The following is a 19,091-nucleotide window of genomic DNA, read 5'->3' as shown; positions in this document are numbered from 1 at the left end:
TTGGCACCTATTGCATCTTGCCCTATCGCAGAGCAATACATCATGGTAAGTTTCTGTTTTGTTTGTTTATGTCATTGAGTTTGCAGGACATTTATGGACCAGATACCTGGAAATGTGGAAGGACCCATTGGGTCCATTATAAATACCATTATCATCCAACTACATTACGTCCAAATCAACTTAATATTCATCTTGGAGGACTCAGAACTAAGAAATGCATCCACTGTGATTCAAGAGTTGACTTGAAAACTAGATTAATCTTTGTTGTAACACGTGTTGTGCCGAGTTCACACCCCCTGCCAAAATATAACCCCCTCGCTCGTGAACGCGTTGCAGCATTGTTGCGACTCACTTGTAGACGTTGCTATTCACTTCGTAATCAATTTAGCCTACATTTCGCAGTTCTTACTGAATGAATACATTTTTATTGGAGTCATTTAAAACAACATTTAGGCTATTTGTTTTGTTATTGAAAATAATTGTGGTTTGTTCGCGTGGGCGACACGTAGGCCTATAATGTTTTTTCGTGTACACTATTTGTCTACATTCGTAAAGTAGCCTAGGCTATACGCCCTTCACACCCCACGTCTTATATTTGAAAGTGCGTTAATGCATGATTTCGGCAAAACACCCGGATTGGATTACAGTTTCAACTCGCAGGGAATATTTCGGTTATGGTGGGCTATGTAATGTTGGCATGTCTAATTTTGGAAAACGTAATGAAATAAATCATGCGAATGAGTGTTTCATCTGAATGAAGGTCTTAAACCAGTAGGGTATTGTATTACAGTTTGTTGTCGTTAGCATAGTAACAGGGCTGGTTGTCTTGCGGGTCTTGTGCCGCCTCATTCACAATCGGATATCATGGTATGACTCCAGAAATAGGTAGACGACCAGTTGTAGGCTAGGCTACCTGTGATGAGTGAAAAAAACGTGGGTGCGTAAGACCTTTGCACAGTTAGGCCTACTATGACACAACAACAACAAGATAAGCCGAAACAGACTTTGCTGAATGTTTTCGGGTGATATAGCATTCTATAATACTAAAATCAGTTTGGACCAGTTTGGCTTTCCTCAGTTAGAAGCAAAAGCTCATCTACTTTCAAATCTCACACCTGCGTTACGATGGTAATATGGCAGAGACCGAAGAAGTGTTATATTGCTTTTCTCCTCAAATGACATTTTACTATTATAGATTAAACCAAGTGGATGTGGAAACAGATTTGTTTACATGTGCCAGTTCTACAGGGCTACGAAAGATAGCTTTTTAACATTCACTAACTATTTCCCGAATTAGCATCCGTGGTTAATATTTTGAAGTCTCTGTGAAGATTCCTCACATCTTCAGATCAAAACTGGGGAAAAAAAGTTTTGGTTTCACAGAAAGATCTCTTGGGGAATCTCAGCAATCCCCCGTAGCCCTGTTTGATGCATGGCCGCACCCAGATAAATGAAACATTACATTCTTCAACATCTGAAGTTAAACCATGAAAACGAAATGAAAATAACAATAACCCCACACATGGCTTCTCACTACAGGCTTCCAGAGGCAGTGTGATACCCTTTGTCAACTTCAACGCCAAGAAAGATGCTGAATTCCTGCACAAGGCAATGAAAGGGATTGGTGAGTCCACATCCTTTTTATAAACATTCATTTAGCAGACGCTTTTACCCAGAGCGACTTAAACTATGGGGGGATTTGAACCTCTGACCTGCAGTTAAATGCAGTGCCACTGTCCAGACTGGCTTTGAATGCCAACTCAATTTCCAACACTGCTGTAAATGTTGTGGATCATGTCTAGACATAGGCCTATAAACTGTTTATCTACCCAGAGATATTGATGACTATATCGATTGTGCTCGAATCCAATCATAATGTCATCATCTCCGATGTTGATCTAGACTAGACCTATATGTTCATTTAGCCTATTAAAAGTTACGTAAACTCATCCACATGCCAATCTAAGCGAGTTTGTTGTTTGGTATTAAAGTCACTGTGTGAAATAATGTAATTTCTGACCTTTTCTTAGAAGGTCAAGGCTTTTAGAAGTGTTCAAATATAACTTCCTCGCATTAGAGAGGAGCGTCTCTGTTAACAGCGCTGTTTCCCAGGCACTGACGAGGACGCCATCTTGATGCTCGTTACGGCCCGTAGCAACAATCAGAGGCAGGAAATTAAAGCGGCTTACAAGAAGGCCTTCGGAAAGGTAGGCAACGTATGAGTGCCTAACAACAGGGGAGATTCTAGAACATTTAAACTGGGGGGGGGGGGGGGGGGCAAGCTGGGGCCAGTTGTACTGTTAGAGGGGCCAGTTACGTTAAACTTATAGTATTATTGACTTCTTTACACACTGACAGACAAAATGCCATGTTTATAATTATTCAGACTCTACATGTAGGGGGGCCGCAAGAGGGTCCAAGCTTGTTGTCACTGACCCCTGTGACAACCTATAAATGTGACAGCCTATAAATGCATGATAATGATATCACTACTGGTGGTTGACAATAACATGTCTAGAATTCACAGATGTGGCAGTTGATCACTGTCAACGTATCAATGTTCCACCCTATTTAATCTCACTTGTCCTTATCAACTCTGTAATGATTGTCAAAGTTTACGATTAATGTCAAATAGAAGTTCACTCAATAACTTTTTTTTGAGTAGGCCTTAAGTTCTTCTTTGAGAAATATGCCAAAATTGCAAAATTCTGAAAAGAGAAGTGAAATTGTACATTTATTGCAGTGACTTGTGATGCATTACATAACTGAGGACAATCACTCCCGTTCTTTCTCATCAAACACCGTTGTGGGAGCTGTGCGCAAACATTTTGGTCCAAACACCTGTTGATTAAAATGGGTTGAACGAACATGCCAGATTTCATAGAACAACCCCAAAAAGCAATCCACAAAAAAAAAAAAAAAAAAAAACATTCTTCAGTGTTTTGCCTGAATGCTAACTATTTCTCTGCAGGATTTAGTGAGCGCTCTGAAGTCTGAGCTGGGGGGCTTGTTTGAGAGCCTCATTGTTGCCCTGATGACTCCACCCATTCTCTACGATGCAACTAAAATACACAAAGCCATCAAGGTACACTAGACCTAGATCCCAGCTTTGACATTATTAACAAAATAGATCATTTTGTGGTGCCGAGGTCCGGTTGTGGGTCATGTTAGATTATAATTACATGCAGCATATCAGAGGATGTCTGATCTATAGGTTTTAGATCTTCTGCAGACTGTATCGAAGTCAGCTATGAAGTAAGAAGTATCTTAACTTACATCATCAGGCCTACTGAGGCGTACCTAGCTACTGAGACGCATTTATATTCAGCTCCAGTCTCAAGATTTGGATTCTTCTCCATAAAGGTCCCCAGATGTTCCCAGCAAAGCAATCAAATTGATTATAAAAAGGAAAACAAAGCTCCTTGGCCTTAAAAAAAAAAAACATAAACCATTATATTGTGTATACATACATAATGTATAGCTTTAATGTTCTCCGAGAGGCAGTTTGACATTTCTGCTATTGTGAAATCAGTATTGATTTATGTAGCCTTTGATATTAAATTCCCCTTGAGATCTATATGTCAGCTTAGCCTGTTTCCTCAAACCTAGCTTGAGCGGGTAGCAAGCCAGCTTGTTGCCAGGTGACCGAGTGCTGAGCAGGGCTGAGAGAGAGGGTCATTCACAGGGAACTGTGTGACATTGCAGGGCGCTGGGACTGACGATGAGGTGTTGATTGAGATCATGGCCTCTCGAACTGGGCAGCAGATGAAAGACATTGCCAAAGTCTACAAGAAAGGTGAGTTTCACTAAAGCAGATTCATTCATACGGAAGGTCTGAGGGGCTGGAATGTGATGGAGAGGAACTGGCAACGGAATGTCTAAAATTGACAGACTAAACTTGCGATTTAAGTTTTTAATAATACTGCAGTTACAGACGAAAAGTTATCCAGGAGTAAGATTATGTTAATATTTAACTGGTTTTAGGAAGACATCTGTCCCAAATTATAGTCTCACACATCCACATCTAACTATTTGGAAGAATCGCTGGAAGGACAAGAACCTGCAATTAACCCAAAGTTCCTAAATGAAAGACCCCATTTGGTTTAATAATCAACGTATCACCCCCACGACTCTGCCTCCCCAGTAGTTTGACAAGTTGCAAGGTTGGTTAACGCCACAGACAAGACTACCTGGACAAGGTGTCCTGGCCACATAAACTAGACCTATAAGGAGCCCCACCTCCTCAATAATCAGTTCCGCCACATAATAGCCATACCACAGAACACTCTGCATCCATCTGGGTAGATTGCTGTCATTAGCGACTATTGTCAGAGATAATTGTAAGCAATCCTCTGCCTTCTCGTCTCCTCTTTCCCAGAGTTCAGTAACAAGCTGGAGAAAGATATCATGGGAGACACGTCAGGTCACTACCAGAAGCTGCTACTGATCCTCCTCAAGGTAAACCAGAGGAGCATTTAGAGATGAACGAAAGAGAAAGAGAGATCCCTCTTTCCCGGCAATGTCATTATAAAGTAATGAGAGGTTTGTTAAAGGTGGAAACCGGGGCGAAGGAGGAGGATTAGAAGAGGGTGTCATGTGCCTGCCTCGACGTGTGATCTTGTAACAGAAATCTCCACGGGTTTCCAATTAGGAAGATGCTCAGCCGGGATGAGATCACACTGGGTTGGTATCTCTCTTCACCTGTGACATGCTGACCTTCTGCCTCTGTTGTTCTTTACGTCTCTCAGGGCAGCCGAGAGGAGGAGGTGGACGAGGGCAAGATAGAGAAGGACGCCAAGGTAGGAGGAAGCAATAGTGAAGACAGAGATTTGATTCGTACAAAGCATGTATCGATTGCTGTCCTCCAACACTAATCCTATTTTAAATCTATAACATTTATACCAGATGGAAAATCAAACCTATTTGTAGGTTATGTAAAGTATTTTTACTCAAATGTAGTATAACCTAAACAATGTGAAACCAGATAACGGAACCATAAATGTTGTGCGATCAGTTAGAGATAATTCAATTAGGAATCCGCTTTTAAAATGTTAACATGCTCAAGTTGTAGTCATACTCTTAGGGGAAATTAAATAAGTGCACCACAAATTTCTATGATAAATGATCATTCAAATAAATCAATTATAGATAACCTTCATCTCCAGAAGAAAGAGCCATTTATGGATATTGACTTTTTGTAATAGCTGGGTTGTCTTTTTTAATAATTACAAATACATGCGCGTGGTCTCTAAGAGGCCGGGCAGAATCCATTCTCCCATAACCATTACCTATTCAGGGATAAGAAATGGAAGTCATTACTTCAATGGGATCTATAGATAAACACATAGATATAGAATTTTCTATGGTCAACACATAAATAGCCAACAGGTAAACAGCAGAGGACTGTATTTAATAAGAAATACATCATTATTTTGAAACGGACCTTTTCTCCATACTACAGTTGTAATGACATCACTGTGATGAACAGTCTTTAAACTTACTGAGAATAGGAGAACACAATCATTCTGATTGATGCTTTGGTTATTTTACCAGGGAATATACTGTGTGTGTGTTGTTTTTTTCCCAGTAATGTATTTCTCTTGCAGGACCTTTATGCTGCTGGGGAAGGGAAGCTAGGCACAGACGAAGAAAAGTTTGTCAATATCCTTGGCAACAGAAGCATAGAACACCTTCAGAAAGGTGTGTGTGTCTGTGTGTCTGTGTGTCTGTGTGTCTGTGTGTGTGTGTGTGTTTGTGTGTCTGTGTGTCTGTGTGTCTGTTTGTCTGTGTATCTGTGTGTCTGTGTGTCTGTGTGTCTGTGTGTCTGTTTGTCTGTGTATCTGTGTGTCTGTGTGTCTGTGTGTCTGTGTATCTGTGTGTCTGTGTGTCTGTTTGTCTGTGTGTCTGTGTGTCTGTGTGTCTGTGTGTCTGTGTGTCTGTGTGTCTGTGTGTCTGTGTGTGTGTGTGTGTGTGTGTGTGTCTGTGTGTCTGTGTGTCTGTTTGTCTGTGCGTCTGTGCGTCTGTGCGTCTGTGCGTCTGTTTGTCTGTGTGTCTGTGTGTCTGTGTGTCTGTGTGTCTGTGTGTCTGTGTGTCTGTGTGTCTGTGTGTCTGTTTGTCTGTGTATCTGTGTGTCTGTGTGTCTGTGTGTCTGTGTGTCTGTGTGTCTGTGTCTGTGTGTCTGTGTGTCTGTGTGTGTGCCCATTTAGCTGTTCTGAAAAATGAAAAAAAAAAAAAAGCATTAATTTGATTCAGTCGTAAACCTTATTGCCTTTTTACTGTCTAGCCAGTGTTTGCCTTGAGATCATCAAATTATATGATTGTGTTTTTGTTTTTTTCAAGTTTTCGATGCCTATAAGAAGCTCTCTGGCTCTGATATTGAAGACAGCATCGAGGGGGAAACTACTGGGAACTTGGAGAACTTACTTCTGGCTGTTGGTGAGACTCATGAGGATTTGAAACAGCCACAATGCTCATTTTTAAATGTACAAACTGTTGTTTCACTTAAGCAGGGTGTGTAACTGAATTAACAGATATCACGCTTTGTAGTCTTGGAAATCTATCCGTTTTGTACATATAATGTCAGGTACATACAAATACATTCACTTTTTAAATTATGATCGTTGAATCAAAAAGGTGTTTACCGGCTGGCCTTAAAAAAGCATTCCATAATTAATTTGATCTTTCTCTTTGGTCCCCAGTGAAATGTGTTAAAAGTGTTCCAGCCTACTTTGCAGAATGTCTTCATGGGTCAATGAGGGTGCGTATGTATATGGGTCATGATGACATGGAAAAAATAAGATATATATATAAAATATATAATCGCTTTACACAAAACACCACTTGAGCCAGAGCTTGTGTGAAGGGTTGTGTTGTCGTCCTCAGCGCGCTGGCACAGACGATGAGACCCTGACAAGGATCATGGTCTCCCGGAGTGAGATCGACATGTTGGATATCAGAGCCTGCTATAAGAAGAAGTATGGAGCCCCTCTCTACTCCACCATTCAGGTACGGAACCGTAGAGGAGGAGTATAGTAGTATAGACTGTAGTATAGAGGAGGAGTATAGTAGTATAGACTGTAGCATAGAGGAGGAGTATAGTAGTATAGACTGTAGTATAGACTGTAGTATAGAGGAGGAGTATAGTAGTATAGACTGTAGTATAGAGGAGGAGTATAGTAGTATAGACTGTAGTATAGACTGTAGTATAGAGGAGGAGTATAGTAGTATAGACTGTAGTATAGAGGAGGAGTATAGTAGTATAGACTGTAGCATAGAGGAGGAGTAAGTAGTATAGACTGTAGTATAGAGGAGTATAGTAGTATTGACTGTAGTATAGAGGAGGAGTATAGTAGTATAGACTGTAGCATAGAGGAGTATAGTAGTATAGACTGTAGCATAGAGGAGGAGTATAGTAGTATAGACTGTAGTATAGAGGAGGAGTAAGTTGTATAGACTGTAGTATAGAGGAGTATAGTAGTATTGACTGTAGTATAGAGGAGGAGTATAGTAGTATAGACTGTAGTACAGACTGTAGTATAGAGGAGGAGTATAGTAGTATAGACTCTCGGAAGCATATACTGTTGTCTAGAGGAGTTTATAGTAGTAGTAGTTATAGTAGTATAGTAGTTTATACAATACTACAGAGGAGTACGGACGTATAGACTCTACTGTAGTATACAGTAGAAGTAGCATAGACTACACTGCAGTCTATCCTAACGCCACCCAGTGGGTCAGTAAGACCCGGTCTGTGGTTCATGAAGAGGAGTCGTTCAGGTTCAGGTTCATGAAGAGGAGTCGTTCAGGTTCATGAAGAGGAGTCGTTCAGGTTCAGGTTCATGGAGAGGAGTTGTTCAGGTTCAGGTTCATGAAGAGGAGTCGTTCAGGTTCAGGTTCATGAAGAGGAGTCGTTCAGGTTCAGGTTCATGGAAAGGAGTCGTTCAGGTTCATGTTCATGAAGAGGAGTCGTCTGTAGTGTCTTCTGACCCGGCAGGGTGACAGTTGGACACCATCTGTGTGTGTGTTTACAGGAAGACACAGATGGGGACTATGGGAAGGCCCTGCTCTATCTCTGTGGAGGAAAGGACTAGCTACAGAGCAACACAAGCTACAGAAGCTAAGGAAAAAATACAGGAGAGGAGAAAAGGAAATGAGAGAGATTTGCACAAGATGGTTATTTGTTTTGTTCATAAAAATAATAAGTATCAGCTACAATCATATTGTTTCCTTGGTCTCCTTGACCTTGCTTGTTCATGTGCGTGATGTCATGTGTTGATGTTTCTACGCAGGTTCCAGATACAAAGTTTCTGTTGAATTATTAAACCTTTCATGTTGACTCTGGTCTTCCCCTCGTTAATAACCAATGAATCGGTAATCTGGAGATGAGCTGCACTCGTCTTTAATATTAATGAGATTCTATTAGCTATTCATTGACACTTTTAAAGACATAAGAGATATTAGTTTCTTTACAATGTCTTTATCCTGTAACAAGGTAAACGTACCCATGTCATATCTTATTGCCCAAGTGCATGTTGTAATATGGTTTAGCCTTGTGCAATGACAGTATTATGCCTCTAGGTGACACCACAGTACAGATTGAGAAGGCAACTGGGGACATTTGAACCCTCTGCTCTAATGAAGTCAGAGTGCAGTTTGAAATGATAGATTATGTTCCACTACTAGCTACAGGTCTCACCCTCAGAAACAACCTAACTTTTACATAACATTGGGTTGCTAGGCACTTACGCAGTCTGAAACCAGCACACTAAATCATTCAGCAATTTGCTCCAGGTTCCACCTCGAGAAAATCTTTTCATGTATTTGCAAGCTCCTGCTGTAAGCGTCTGTAACTTTTGACTTGTTGAAAAAGCAGAATCTTTCATTCCTGGATTGACTATTGGATATTTTGTTACCTTCAGGGTTGTATTATTCAGTCGAGGAACATAGCAAATTCATAATTGTGTCAAGTCAAAGCAAAAGTGAGGCTGTCACTTAGCACTCGGTGACAAAGAATAACCAAACAGATATTACGAGGTCGAGAGGAAAATACAAAATAGTGACGCTGGATTTCCCTGACAGAAATATTCCTTACAGAAATACAAGACATGTCAAAGTAATCAAAAAATGTGTATGAAAACATCCAAGTTGACATATTTTCGAAGCCCGTTAAAACTGTCTTAGTGGCCCGAGCTAAAACAGATAATTACAGCCTTAAGGTAAGATCACCAGGTAAGAATGGGTCATCGCAGTTTATTGACATCTAACTGACATCCTTGTCAGGTGTGGTTGTTATTGCTCCACTGTCAGACCCTGGTGTGATGAAAGAGGACAGTTTGGGGTCAGCTTTGGGTCAGAAAAGTAATGTATGTTGAACTTGTAGCACCTTTCCAGGAGGCTGACGTGGTTATTTAACGCTGCACCTGGTAGACGAAATACAGACCGTCCTTGACTCTGACCGTCTAAATACTTGTCGATGAACGATGTAGGCTACTTACGATCACTTGATCCTCTGCCTTGCTTTAAATATCAATATTTATGGTTTTTTAAATAAAATGTAAATGGTCTTGGATCCCAGGGCCAGTCTGACATGGCTCCAATATCTCCACTGGTCTGCATAATGAACTATGCTGGATTAAAATACCATTTCATGGTCTAGTACAGTAGTCAGAACCCTCTTACTGCTCATATTTCTTCCCCCCCAAAAATCACGATTTCGGATTAAGACCCCAATTATATTTGATCCCTGAGAATGTGAATAAAAAAAATACAAGTCTAATAGAGTTGTTTTGCATTACATCATCTTAGAGAACTTTGTGTGTGGCATACAACCCATCCCCAGAGCCAAATAAAGTTGGAATCAGAACTTTAAAAGCACATTGGGGAAGTGGGCTGTTTTATTTTAGTCAAACAATTACATTTTTGTAAGGGCTCCCTTAATTCCCCTAATCGTCATGTGTACACCAACCCCATCCTAAGGCTATTTAACAACCAATCTCCTAACTGACACGCACACGCCTCCAAATCTGTTGATCAGAGTGGTGGCAGGGTGTGTTCCTTTAACCATGGCCCGTGTTTTAAACCAATCATGGTACATGGAGAATCAGGCCACCCCGGTTGGCTCTCAAACAATACCGTTGGCTCCGCCTACTTGCAGGAAGTGGAAAGGTGTCATGAGGTTGAGCGCCCAGTGAGACTTAGTAGACCTGTGTAGTGTTCTAATGTGTGTGTGTGTGTGTGTGTGTGTATTACTGCAGTACGGGCAAAGTGAGAAAAGGATATTTGTAACCTGAAATCAGAACAGCTCCCGTCATGGTCTGTCCAGGAGTTCAACATTGTCTCTGAGGATGTGAACTGGGGTCTATGACTATAGACCCTTTATCCATAGCTCTATTAATTATTTGTATAGTTTGGGATATTGTAGGCCTACTGTCAAACTCATGCATCCTCAGACGGATATTGAGAATAGCCAAGGAATAGCTGCTACAGCGATTATATCTATTAGCCCAATTAAAGTAAACTAACTATTGGGTCACTCAGTTTTCCCAGACGAAAGAGACACTGAGTTCTTATTCCTCTGTCTGCTCGTCGGGTAATGATGTTAGAAAGTTCTAGAACTGAAGTGCCCCGAGGAACTCTTTCCGTTGGCGGCGTGATGATTGATGTTCTTGAGCTGTGATTGTTGCTCCTTCAGGTGGAACCTGTAACGGAGCCTGGAGCGATGTGTAAACCATCGCTGCAGGTTCAAGAAGCACTCTTTTTTTCCTCCATGTGTACCTCAAACATTGTTGGGGAGTGCGCGGGCCTGCCACGCATTATACAGCTATGTGCGATAGGGTTGGTGAGTGGGAATGTTTTTTTTGGTCCAATGGTTAAAAACAAAAAAATATATAGTGTACAGTGTAGTTTTTTAAACTGTTAAGACCTGTGGTAACATGTTTACAAACACATTCTATCCACACTCACAGTTCACGTTACTAACACGTTAAATGCCGTTTATCTTTTGGTTCATCCTATAATAGTCAGAGTTGGGGTTACGTTAGGAATATACTATTTTACAGTTATGCAGGTGTTTATGTACAGATCCAATAAATAAATATCAACTGTAAACAAACAGGTATTAGCTTACCGTTTAAACTACTACAGGACAGCTTTTGTTGTCATTTTCAAATGATTTAAGTTCAGAAGGCCATTCATCGATGATTATGAAGTGGCTCCTGGGAACATTAATATAGTGTAGCCTAGAATTGAACAAGTTTCAACAGACATCGTTGAGAAAGAAGCTTACTACACCAGTTAGAACAGCGAGTGAGTGAAATAGCTGTTGGTATAACCATAGTTCAGTAATACACGGTCTACATTTCAGGAATGTTCCACAGAATGATTGTGTGAACTAATTTCAGGGCCGTAAGGATTGTTTTTGCTGACAGCTATGGGCCTACATTACTGAAAGATTACAGGCATAAACCATAAAGGTATGTGGGACTACACTAGCCTAGTCTCAACATTAAGACACATAATTTAACATGTAGGCCTATTTTGTTCTATAAACAAGGCCCAAACATATTTATATGCATGCGTTTTAAGATGAATAATATTGTTTTATTTGTTGATATTCGCCCTTGAGGAGTCCCCCACCAAGGGAGACACTGTCTGCTCAGCACCCTGCCCGTTCCTAAAAAAATATTTAATGAGCGAAAAGAGAGACATCGAATTGTGCAACCGTGAGGTGCCAAAAGATTCCCACCCCTATAATTTATACCAAACTATCATATTGTATCTAATATTTTACAATAGGCTTACTCTGCAAAATGAACCGGTGTTAATGCATCAGACCTGGTGGTTATGTCTACATTACAATGTAAAATCAGATGTAATGAGATTTCGCTTCCAAGGCTTAGTGTTCCACAGCCAACTGCCCCTGCCATGGAATGTGGAACAAATCTCCTTATGAGTTTAATTACAGTGTCTTTATCCAATATGCTCAAACTACTAATCTTTTGTCCACCATACTGTTCATAGGAAGTCTCTCCTGCTGTGTGTGTTTATGTGTGTGTGTGTTTGTGTGTGTGTGTGTTTGTGTGTGTGTGTTTGTGTGTGTGTGTGTGGGGGGGTACATTCTTAGTGCATTATTTCTCAAGTTTCAGCTTGAACAAAAACTAAACTCTGTCAATAGCCATATGAATCACTAATACGTGTAAAATGACAAGATTCTTGTAAAATTTTATTTATTATGTAAGTATCTTTAAAGACAACAATGAAAACAATTCAGTAGACAAATATCTCAGAAAGCGGCGTGAAGAAAACATCTCAAAACACTGATTCTATTCAGCAACCGGTCTTGTCATTGACAAGCTGTCATTGAATTGGCAATTAACAATAAAGAGTAAGAATGACGTTCACAGTCTTAGTAATAGTAATTAAACCTCAGCAATCATCATTCTGGACCATGGAGAAAAAGAAAGTACAGAAACTTGACCAGGATTGGTCGCAATAGTCCTCCGCCAGTTTTCGCTTATCAACCCGATCAGGACATGCTCTTAAACCTGACGGCTGCGGCAGAGCTGAAGGCGGGGTAGGCATACCTACGCTGTTGAGTTTGAAATGTGCATCGCTAGGAGCTTTTCTGCACATACCTGCTCGAACCAACGAAGTGGTGTGAACGCACAATTTCCTTTGTTTTCTTAACGCTCTAGCAATCTGCTTCCAGTACATTTTCGCATTTGACTCGTACTGCGGGCACAAGAACGGTTTGGCAGAATATTCACAATCAAAACTCTTTCCGTCTTTTTTGCAGCTGATTCCAAGAGTGAAAGCTTCGTCGCCTGTAGCTACCCAGGTGCAGTGCGTGTGATTTTTTGTGGAGAATTTCCCCTTCAAAACACTTCTGTTCGGAGATTTGCGACTGCTGTCCTTCTTGTCTGAAGAGGAGACAGGGGTCTTTAGTTCACCATCTTTCTGTAGGCCTACCCTTTCTTTCTCTTTTCCATCAGTTTTTCCTTTCCTGGCCTGGCCTTTCTGACAGTTTGCCGCTATAAAGTGCTGTGACATGCACGCCAAAAATAACAGGAGTGCTAGGTTTGTGAGGAACGTCATTGTCAAGGTAGCATACAAAAAAGCAGCTGGACAACCTGTAGAATTAATATCATATTACATTTTACACATCACAATAATTCATACATTCTGACTGTCTAGTAAATGTGATTAGGCAAATTGTTCAAAAGTTTTAATAAAATATAGTTTGGGGGTTATCATTCAAGAAGCTCACCTGTAAATCCAGTGAAAATAATTCCCGTTGTGACACCTGGAGAAACTGCACGTGGGATTTATAGCGCGCAGACACACCCACCTAGTATTACATTTCTCAACTCAATTTCCTCTTCCATGTGGGGTGACAGAGACAGACAGAGAGAGGGAGAGAGAGAAGGCTGGGGTTCCATATTACATGACTCTGGGTGATGCTGGATTCGCCCAGGATAACGTGAGCAAAATACCAGCTATTTGCTAAAATCAGCTTTATCAGGATCCACAGCACATGGGCAACAGCCTCAGTTTTTGACCACACAAAAACTTGTGACACAAGTGCGCCGTTTGCTGGAATAAAATAGATACTGCACTACGAAATGACGTGTGTCTGAAGCTGATCCATATAATTATGGCACTCTGAGATTCAGAATGTAGAGTGCCATAGAGTGTAAATTATTATTATTATTGATAATTTGTGTTCATTAATTAGCATAATTAAATAATGTTGACATATTCATAGGGCTAACTGCATATGAAGAGGACAAACGTTAAACCATAATAAACGCATTCAGGAGATGGGACCCAAGTAAGACTTACAAGAAGTAGGAACCAACTTTTATTCATAATCACATTCATCTACATACAAATGTAGACATCCATTCAGATATTTTTGTAACATTTCAGTCCAATGAACTAGTGAAGTTGTCATTTTCAGCCACTCTACGTTAACTCAAAACCTTGTTCTTATCCCGCAAAGTATATTCGATACATAGTATAGAGTGATACAAACTTAAAAATAAAAAAGGTGAAACCAATGGCTTATCTGCCTTAGGAGAGTCCATTATAGAGTCGGAAAACGTTTAACTGTCTGATTTGAGACGAAACGGTAAAAAAAAAAGTTAAGGTTCAAAACCATGTCACATTAAGTATCATTATGTACATTTGAAAGATGATGGATACACATAGTCTCTCCATACCCAATTCTACTGTCAGGTTGCATTATGTTTTCAGTCATCGTTGTGAAACTTGGAGTGACGTTCTCCCAAGCAAATCGGAACAGTATCAGCCTTGATGTAACATTCATACATAACTCATGGTGAAATAGTGGCAGCGTAGAGTTTGACAGAAATGTCATAACTGTTGTTCTCCTGAAGAGGGCGTTAGAGCTCTTCTGCGTTTATCAAACCCCTCTTCTGGGAAGCCGCGTTGAGCACCACTAAGGTCAGACCTTCGAAGAAATCTTCTCAAGGAATGAAAAACTGTAAAAACAACAAAAAAATAACATTTAGAAAGATTTACTTCCACATTCAAGACACAATTATGAGTTTTTTTTTTTTTTTTTTACAAAAATCTTCATAACGTCACAGTACAGTGACAGCTAATTGAACGATGACTTTTACTCACCCTCTGTATTAATTCTGAAACCAACCAATCACGTAGGTACAGACGCCCTGGAGTGATCGCCAGCAATATTCTTGGGCCATCTTCTTGGCATTGCTTTTCACAGCCGCCTTGGTAGGCTTTGGAGCGGCAGGCTTAGGAGTCAACATCTTCTTCAGTGCGGGTATCTTCCCTACTGGCTTGCCTGGCTTGGCTGGAGCAGCTTTGCCATGTTCCTGATCTGTCTTGGATTGGTCCGGCTTGGCTGCTGCAGGTCTTGCAGGTGCCGGTCTTACTTGCTCTGGTTTAGCTTGGTCTGGTCTGGCTGGTTTTGCCTGCTCAGGTTTGGCTTGCTCTGGCTTGGCTTGCTCTGGTCTGGACGTTTTCGCCTGCTCAGGTTTGGCTTGCTCTGGTTTGGCTTGCTCTGGTCTGACTGGTTTCGCCTGCTCAGGTTTGGCTTGCTCTGGCTTGGCTTGCTCTGGTCTGGCTGGTTTTGCCTGCTCAGGTTTGGCTTGCTCTGGCTTCACTTGCTCTGGTCTGGCTGGTTTTGCCTGCTCAGGTTTGGCTGCGCCTGGCTTAGCTCCCGTCTGCTTGGTTGTGGGTGCCTTAGGCTCTGGTCTACCCTGAGTGGGCTGCCTCTCCTGGGTCCTCTCCGGCTTCTGTGGGGCGGCTCCTTCAGATGTGGAGGCAGAGGAGAAGACCATCCCAGACTCTTCAGGCGCCCTCTTGCACATCTGGGGTTTGATAGACTTGGGTGCCTGGCAAGCGTTTGGCAGTTTCCTCAGGTCCCACATGATCTGGGTGAAGTAATGCCTGGGGTTGTTGTTGTAGGAGCGACAGGTCTGAGGTTTCCCCATGTACTCGCACCAGTAGGAGCTGTTCTCTCCCCGGCACGATATCCGCAGCCTGGTGAATTCGCCCTGGCCGGTGACGATCATGGTGCAGGCGTCGTTCCCCTTGTTGGTGAACTGGATGGGGTCCTCCCACACGCTCTTCCTGGTCTCTGGTGCCCCGTTCCCGGGGGCCCTGGCGTTGCCGTTCTCGCCCTGCCCCTCGGCCGCCCAGAGGCAGCAGGCGAGGAGCAGCAGGGTTTTGGTCAGAGTCCACATGGTCGAGCCTGATGCTGGAACGTGACGGAGGGTAAGAGCAGGACTGCACATGCGGAGGGAGCCTCCTGCTTTATAAGGGCTCTGTGCACAAAGGGGGCATTCAGGTGGGGGGGGGGCGGGGGGAGGTTGTCTAAAAGAGGTCTCCTGAAAGAGGGAGGGGGGGGCGAAGAAGGGGGCGGCGAAGGGGGGGGGGGTAGTGCCTGCTTCGCTGTGAGACCATAATTTATGCTTGTCTGGGGACTGTCAATGAAAGCCAAGGGGCACATGTGAAACCAATTGGGAGGCTGACATGAAGGTACGGGGCAAAGGGGTTTGAGAACATTGATGGACTCACGTTTATCCAGGTGCTGTATAATCGTTGTCTATACTGTAGGCCATGAAATGTTTCATTGATGATTATGCTGAGACAACCGGATAATTCCCCAGACTGGCATTCATTGAAAGACCTATGGATTTATACCAACGGAGAGTTTATGAAACAGGGTTTTGGGTTAAGTGTAGTTAACATGTCAAGTCGATGCCTTAACATGCCATTGTTCAAGAACATTCAAGGTTCACTGCCATTTAAAAGTTAGCGGAGGTTTACAACCCTGCATCACAACCTATAATTTCCATCCAAACATAAACACAATCGCATTCTCAAATCGTGAATGTGGGCAAACTTGGGGGAATGTATTCTTCCAACTCACAAACAAACACAGATGCTGGTGGGAGTGGGGAAAGGCTCATTTTGAATGTAACACAGGAAGTAATTACCGCGCCAATTTAGCGTGAACCAGAATAGCGCTGGTAACATAGCTGGCAGGGTCAGGACGACAGCCTGTGTGGGGCATGGGTGTGCTGCAGGACCGGTAGGAGGAGGAAGGAGGGGGTTCGCACGTGCTTTATTTTCATAGCAATCAATCCTGCCGAGGGATAAAGAGGTGTTTGTGAGTGACGCGGGACCTGCTATGTAAACACCCCAGAGCAGGTTAGCTCTGCTGGTTGGAATCAAAGGATTTGTACTCCCGTGACCACAAGCCGAATGAAGGTCTGCATGTCAGCTGAAAAAACGCAGGGCTGCAACGTTGACGCCCCTGAATCGATGGCCGCCGACGGCCGGAGAAACGATGAGGCTATGAGCGTAGAACCTCGTAATCTTCTCATCTGGTAGAGGATGCGACTGCCGAGGAAGTGGTTGCAGGTTCGAATCCTCCACCTGTATGTAAAGTTGGATGAAAGCGTCCTGTGCTGAACAAGCACATTATTGTCATGTGATGATAGATGTGTTCCATTTCTCCTCTTCCCAAGACACACGTATCTATTTGCACGTTTGGGGCGAGGAAACGTGGTTTCGGAGGCCTTGTGGTTTCGAGGATGGATGTTTGAGTTAAACATGTCTGCAGAACGACTGAGGAAAACCGGTGACCCAGCCAGCAGAAAAAGACAAGCTAAAATACCCCAGTTCAGTATGTTCTACCCAACAATGACAACATTACATAAGACTGAGGTCTTACGTCAAATATGTAAAACATGGAAGGTGACTATATCATGACAAATGTTTGTGATTGTGTGTGGATGCCAGTTATGACGTGAGAACAAAACCATGCAATCCTAAAAAAGGAGCTGCTTCTCTGAAATGGATTGTTTTTGATAAACATGGAGCACCACTGCTTGGTGAAAGGGTTTCTAAACGTGGAGCATTACTGCCTGGGAAAGAGTTGCGAAATCAACCAAAACACATGAATAAAGAATCCCAGGAGTTCAATCGAAACTGGTAAAGAGTTTATTCACAATTTTGTACACTTGTAGTTAGTCACCATCCAAGGATGCTGTCCTACGGCACAGTAGATAGAACAGTGCCTTGGGGAACGCCACACCAGCTGATGTCAAACAGTTCATCTTTCCAGGTGTGCTCCAGCTGCAAGGTGAGGTGGGACATGTTTCAAGGTGAGCAGCTTGCAGACGTGTACCTAAGTGAGAGCTGTTGAGAAGCACATTGACTCTGAAAGTCAGTGCAGTGGACCGGTTATGCAAACCCAAATCCTCTTGCTTTACTCTATAAAGCCCCAATTAGGATTTGGGCTACTTTCTTTTGATTGACAGCACATGCGGTTCTCTGGGTTAAGTCGTCTATTTCATTTATTATTTTCTATGCAAACAGCAGGGAAAGAACATCATGTCTGTAAACAAGTAACAGATGGCGATAGTATTGAATGGATTTTACAATGTTCGAGTTCAGCATGGCCTAGACCAGCCTTTCTGCCTCACACAATTAACAATACATCTCTTATATACAAATACCCCCCACAATACATTCATCCATTTAATACTTTACAGATTCAGATGCATCAATGTTGTAGCTATTTTGGGATAATAAGAACAAATTAAAAACAACTTTGAAGCGATATGTTATGCATATGACCCAACTATAACCTGAGAACTACAGTAAAAATTGAATTTGGCTTCAAATAGCAGTTCTCCACTTGCGTCTGAACTCTACAATAGCCCAAAAGATATCGATCAACATGCCGTGTTAGTAGTCAACATGGTAGCTTGCATGACTGTTAATCAACAAAATCAACTAAGCAGTGTTATATAGTCCTGATATGTGCCGAGGTGTATAAAGGTTAAACTAGTTACACACCTCCCAGCTGGATGTCAGACCACATGCTGTGTAGTGAAACCCAGTCAGCCTTAAAGGCCGTCTGCTGTATTTCCAGCGTGCTTCAACCTACACCATCTCTGACTGTCTGCTGCAAACATACAAACGTCGAGCAATATTGTTCTCACGCCACCCATTTTGTAAAAATTTCCCAAACAGCTATTTTTTTTTAGTTATTAAAAATCTTTGCGAAGAGCAAAAAATATCAATACCCTTTTAGCAGCTCCACACAACGTTACAAAGATGTTTCAGCTATAATTTACAAAACACTAAGTACAAAAGTTTTTTTTCTTCTTTCTTTTTATGTATGTTTTAAGCAACAACAGCCGTGTAAATGATGACTATGTCCTCCAAGTGAACTTGACCCCTGCTTGGTGAGAGAGGCTAACAGATGTAGGCGCGGGTGTTAAGGACTGGCGTGGTTCTGAGGGGCCTTGTGTACTCAGGAAATAAGGGAGCGAGGGCCGGTAACAAAACTGTGTCCTCCAGGGCGCCCCTCTGAGATGGACCTGGTTATGTTCAGAGGACGCGGGGAGTTGGAGAAGGTGGAGGATGGCCGGGGGTGCGCAGACCAGACGCATCAGATTCTCATATGGGTTTCTTCAGTAGCAAAGACCTCTTTTTAATGAGAGCTTTGTTTTGTCCAAGGGCAGGGTATGGAAATCCTAAAGGAAAAGACACAACACTACTCTCAATGATACGGTTTGGTAGCGGTAGGC

General features: G+C 42.2%; 4 protein-coding genes across 10 annotated transcripts in view; 1 reads left to right on the top strand and 3 right to left on the bottom strand.

Annotated features, from left to right (window-relative positions):
• The first annotated feature begins 353 nt into the window (after nucleotides 1–353).
• anxa5a (annexin A5a) lies at nucleotides 354–8,290 on the top strand. Of its 3 annotated transcripts, none has more exons than XM_084698880.1 (12): nucleotides 354–677; nucleotides 1,540–1,624; nucleotides 2,113–2,207; nucleotides 2,972–3,085; nucleotides 3,706–3,796; nucleotides 4,379–4,458; nucleotides 4,749–4,799; nucleotides 5,607–5,700; nucleotides 6,340–6,435; nucleotides 6,699–6,757; nucleotides 6,883–7,005; nucleotides 8,028–8,290. In XM_084698880.1, the coding sequence occupies exons 1-12, from the start codon at nucleotides 675–677 to the stop codon at nucleotides 8,085–8,087; spliced, it is 951 nt and encodes a 316-aa protein (XP_084555006.1). In that variant the 5' UTR covers nucleotides 354–674; the 3' UTR covers nucleotides 8,088–8,290. The 3 variants fall into 3 exon arrangements, with proteins under 3 accessions (XP_084555006.1, XP_084555014.1, XP_084554996.1); XM_084698888.1 differs by having other exon boundaries at nucleotides 354–937; XM_084698870.1 differs by having other exon boundaries at nucleotides 354–1,128.
• Nucleotides 8,291–12,332: 4,042 nt separating this feature from the next.
• Nucleotides 12,333–13,412, bottom strand: fgfbp1a (fibroblast growth factor binding protein 1a). The gene is made up of 2 exons (XM_084698858.1): nucleotides 13,262–13,412; nucleotides 12,333–13,124 (listed from the first exon to the last, which is right to left on the bottom strand). The coding sequence occupies exon 2, from the start codon at nucleotides 13,087–13,089 to the stop codon at nucleotides 12,421–12,423; it is 669 nt and encodes a 222-aa protein (XP_084554984.1). The 5' UTR covers nucleotides 13,090–13,124; nucleotides 13,262–13,412; the 3' UTR covers nucleotides 12,333–12,420.
• Nucleotides 13,413–13,842: 430 nt separating this feature from the next.
• On the bottom strand, nucleotides 13,843–15,758 carry fgfbp2a (fibroblast growth factor binding protein 2a). The gene is made up of 2 exons (XM_084698845.1): nucleotides 14,644–15,758; nucleotides 13,843–14,498 (listed from the first exon to the last, which is right to left on the bottom strand). The coding sequence occupies exon 1, from the start codon at nucleotides 15,726–15,728 to the stop codon at nucleotides 14,652–14,654; it is 1,077 nt and encodes a 358-aa protein (XP_084554971.1). The 5' UTR covers nucleotides 15,729–15,758; the 3' UTR covers nucleotides 13,843–14,498; nucleotides 14,644–14,651.
• A 1,719-nt stretch (nucleotides 15,759–17,477) lies between these two features.
• Nucleotides 17,478–19,091, bottom strand: part of prom1a (prominin 1a) — a 42,363-nt gene continuing 40,749 nt past the window's right edge. For all 5 annotated transcript variants that reach the window (XM_084698996.1, XM_084698959.1, XM_084698967.1 and 2 more), the window contains one exon: nucleotides 17,478–19,037. The gene's annotated coding sequence lies outside the window, so the exon portion shown is untranslated. The remainder of the gene's footprint in view (nucleotides 19,038–19,091) is intronic.

The sequence above is a fragment of the Hypomesus nipponensis genome, chromosome 1 (assembly GCF_054491055.1).
Source record: "Hypomesus nipponensis isolate SF chromosome 1, ASM5449105v1, whole genome shotgun sequence".
NCBI lineage: Eukaryota > Metazoa > Chordata > Actinopteri > Osmeriformes > Osmeridae > Hypomesus > Hypomesus nipponensis.
Note: the sequence above shows the minus strand (reverse complement) of the source record. Positions and strands in the feature narration are given on the sequence as shown.

Coding starts and splice junctions, on each gene's coding strand:
- anxa5a (XM_084698880.1), top strand. Junction 2,208..2,971: donor ACAAGAAGGCCTTCGGAAAG/GTAGGCAACGTA, acceptor ATTTCTCTGCAG/GATTTAGTGAGCGCTCTGAA. Junction 4,459..4,748: donor TGCTACTGATCCTCCTCAAG/GTAAACCAGAGG, acceptor TACGTCTCTCAG/GGCAGCCGAGAGGAGGAGGT.
- fgfbp2a (XM_084698845.1), bottom strand. CDS start 15,728: ATGTGGACTCTGACCAAAACCCTGCTGCTCCTCGCCTGCTGCCTCTGG.
- fgfbp1a (XM_084698858.1), bottom strand. CDS start 13,089: ATGACGTTCCTCACAAACCTAGCACTCCTGTTATTTTTGGCGTGCATG.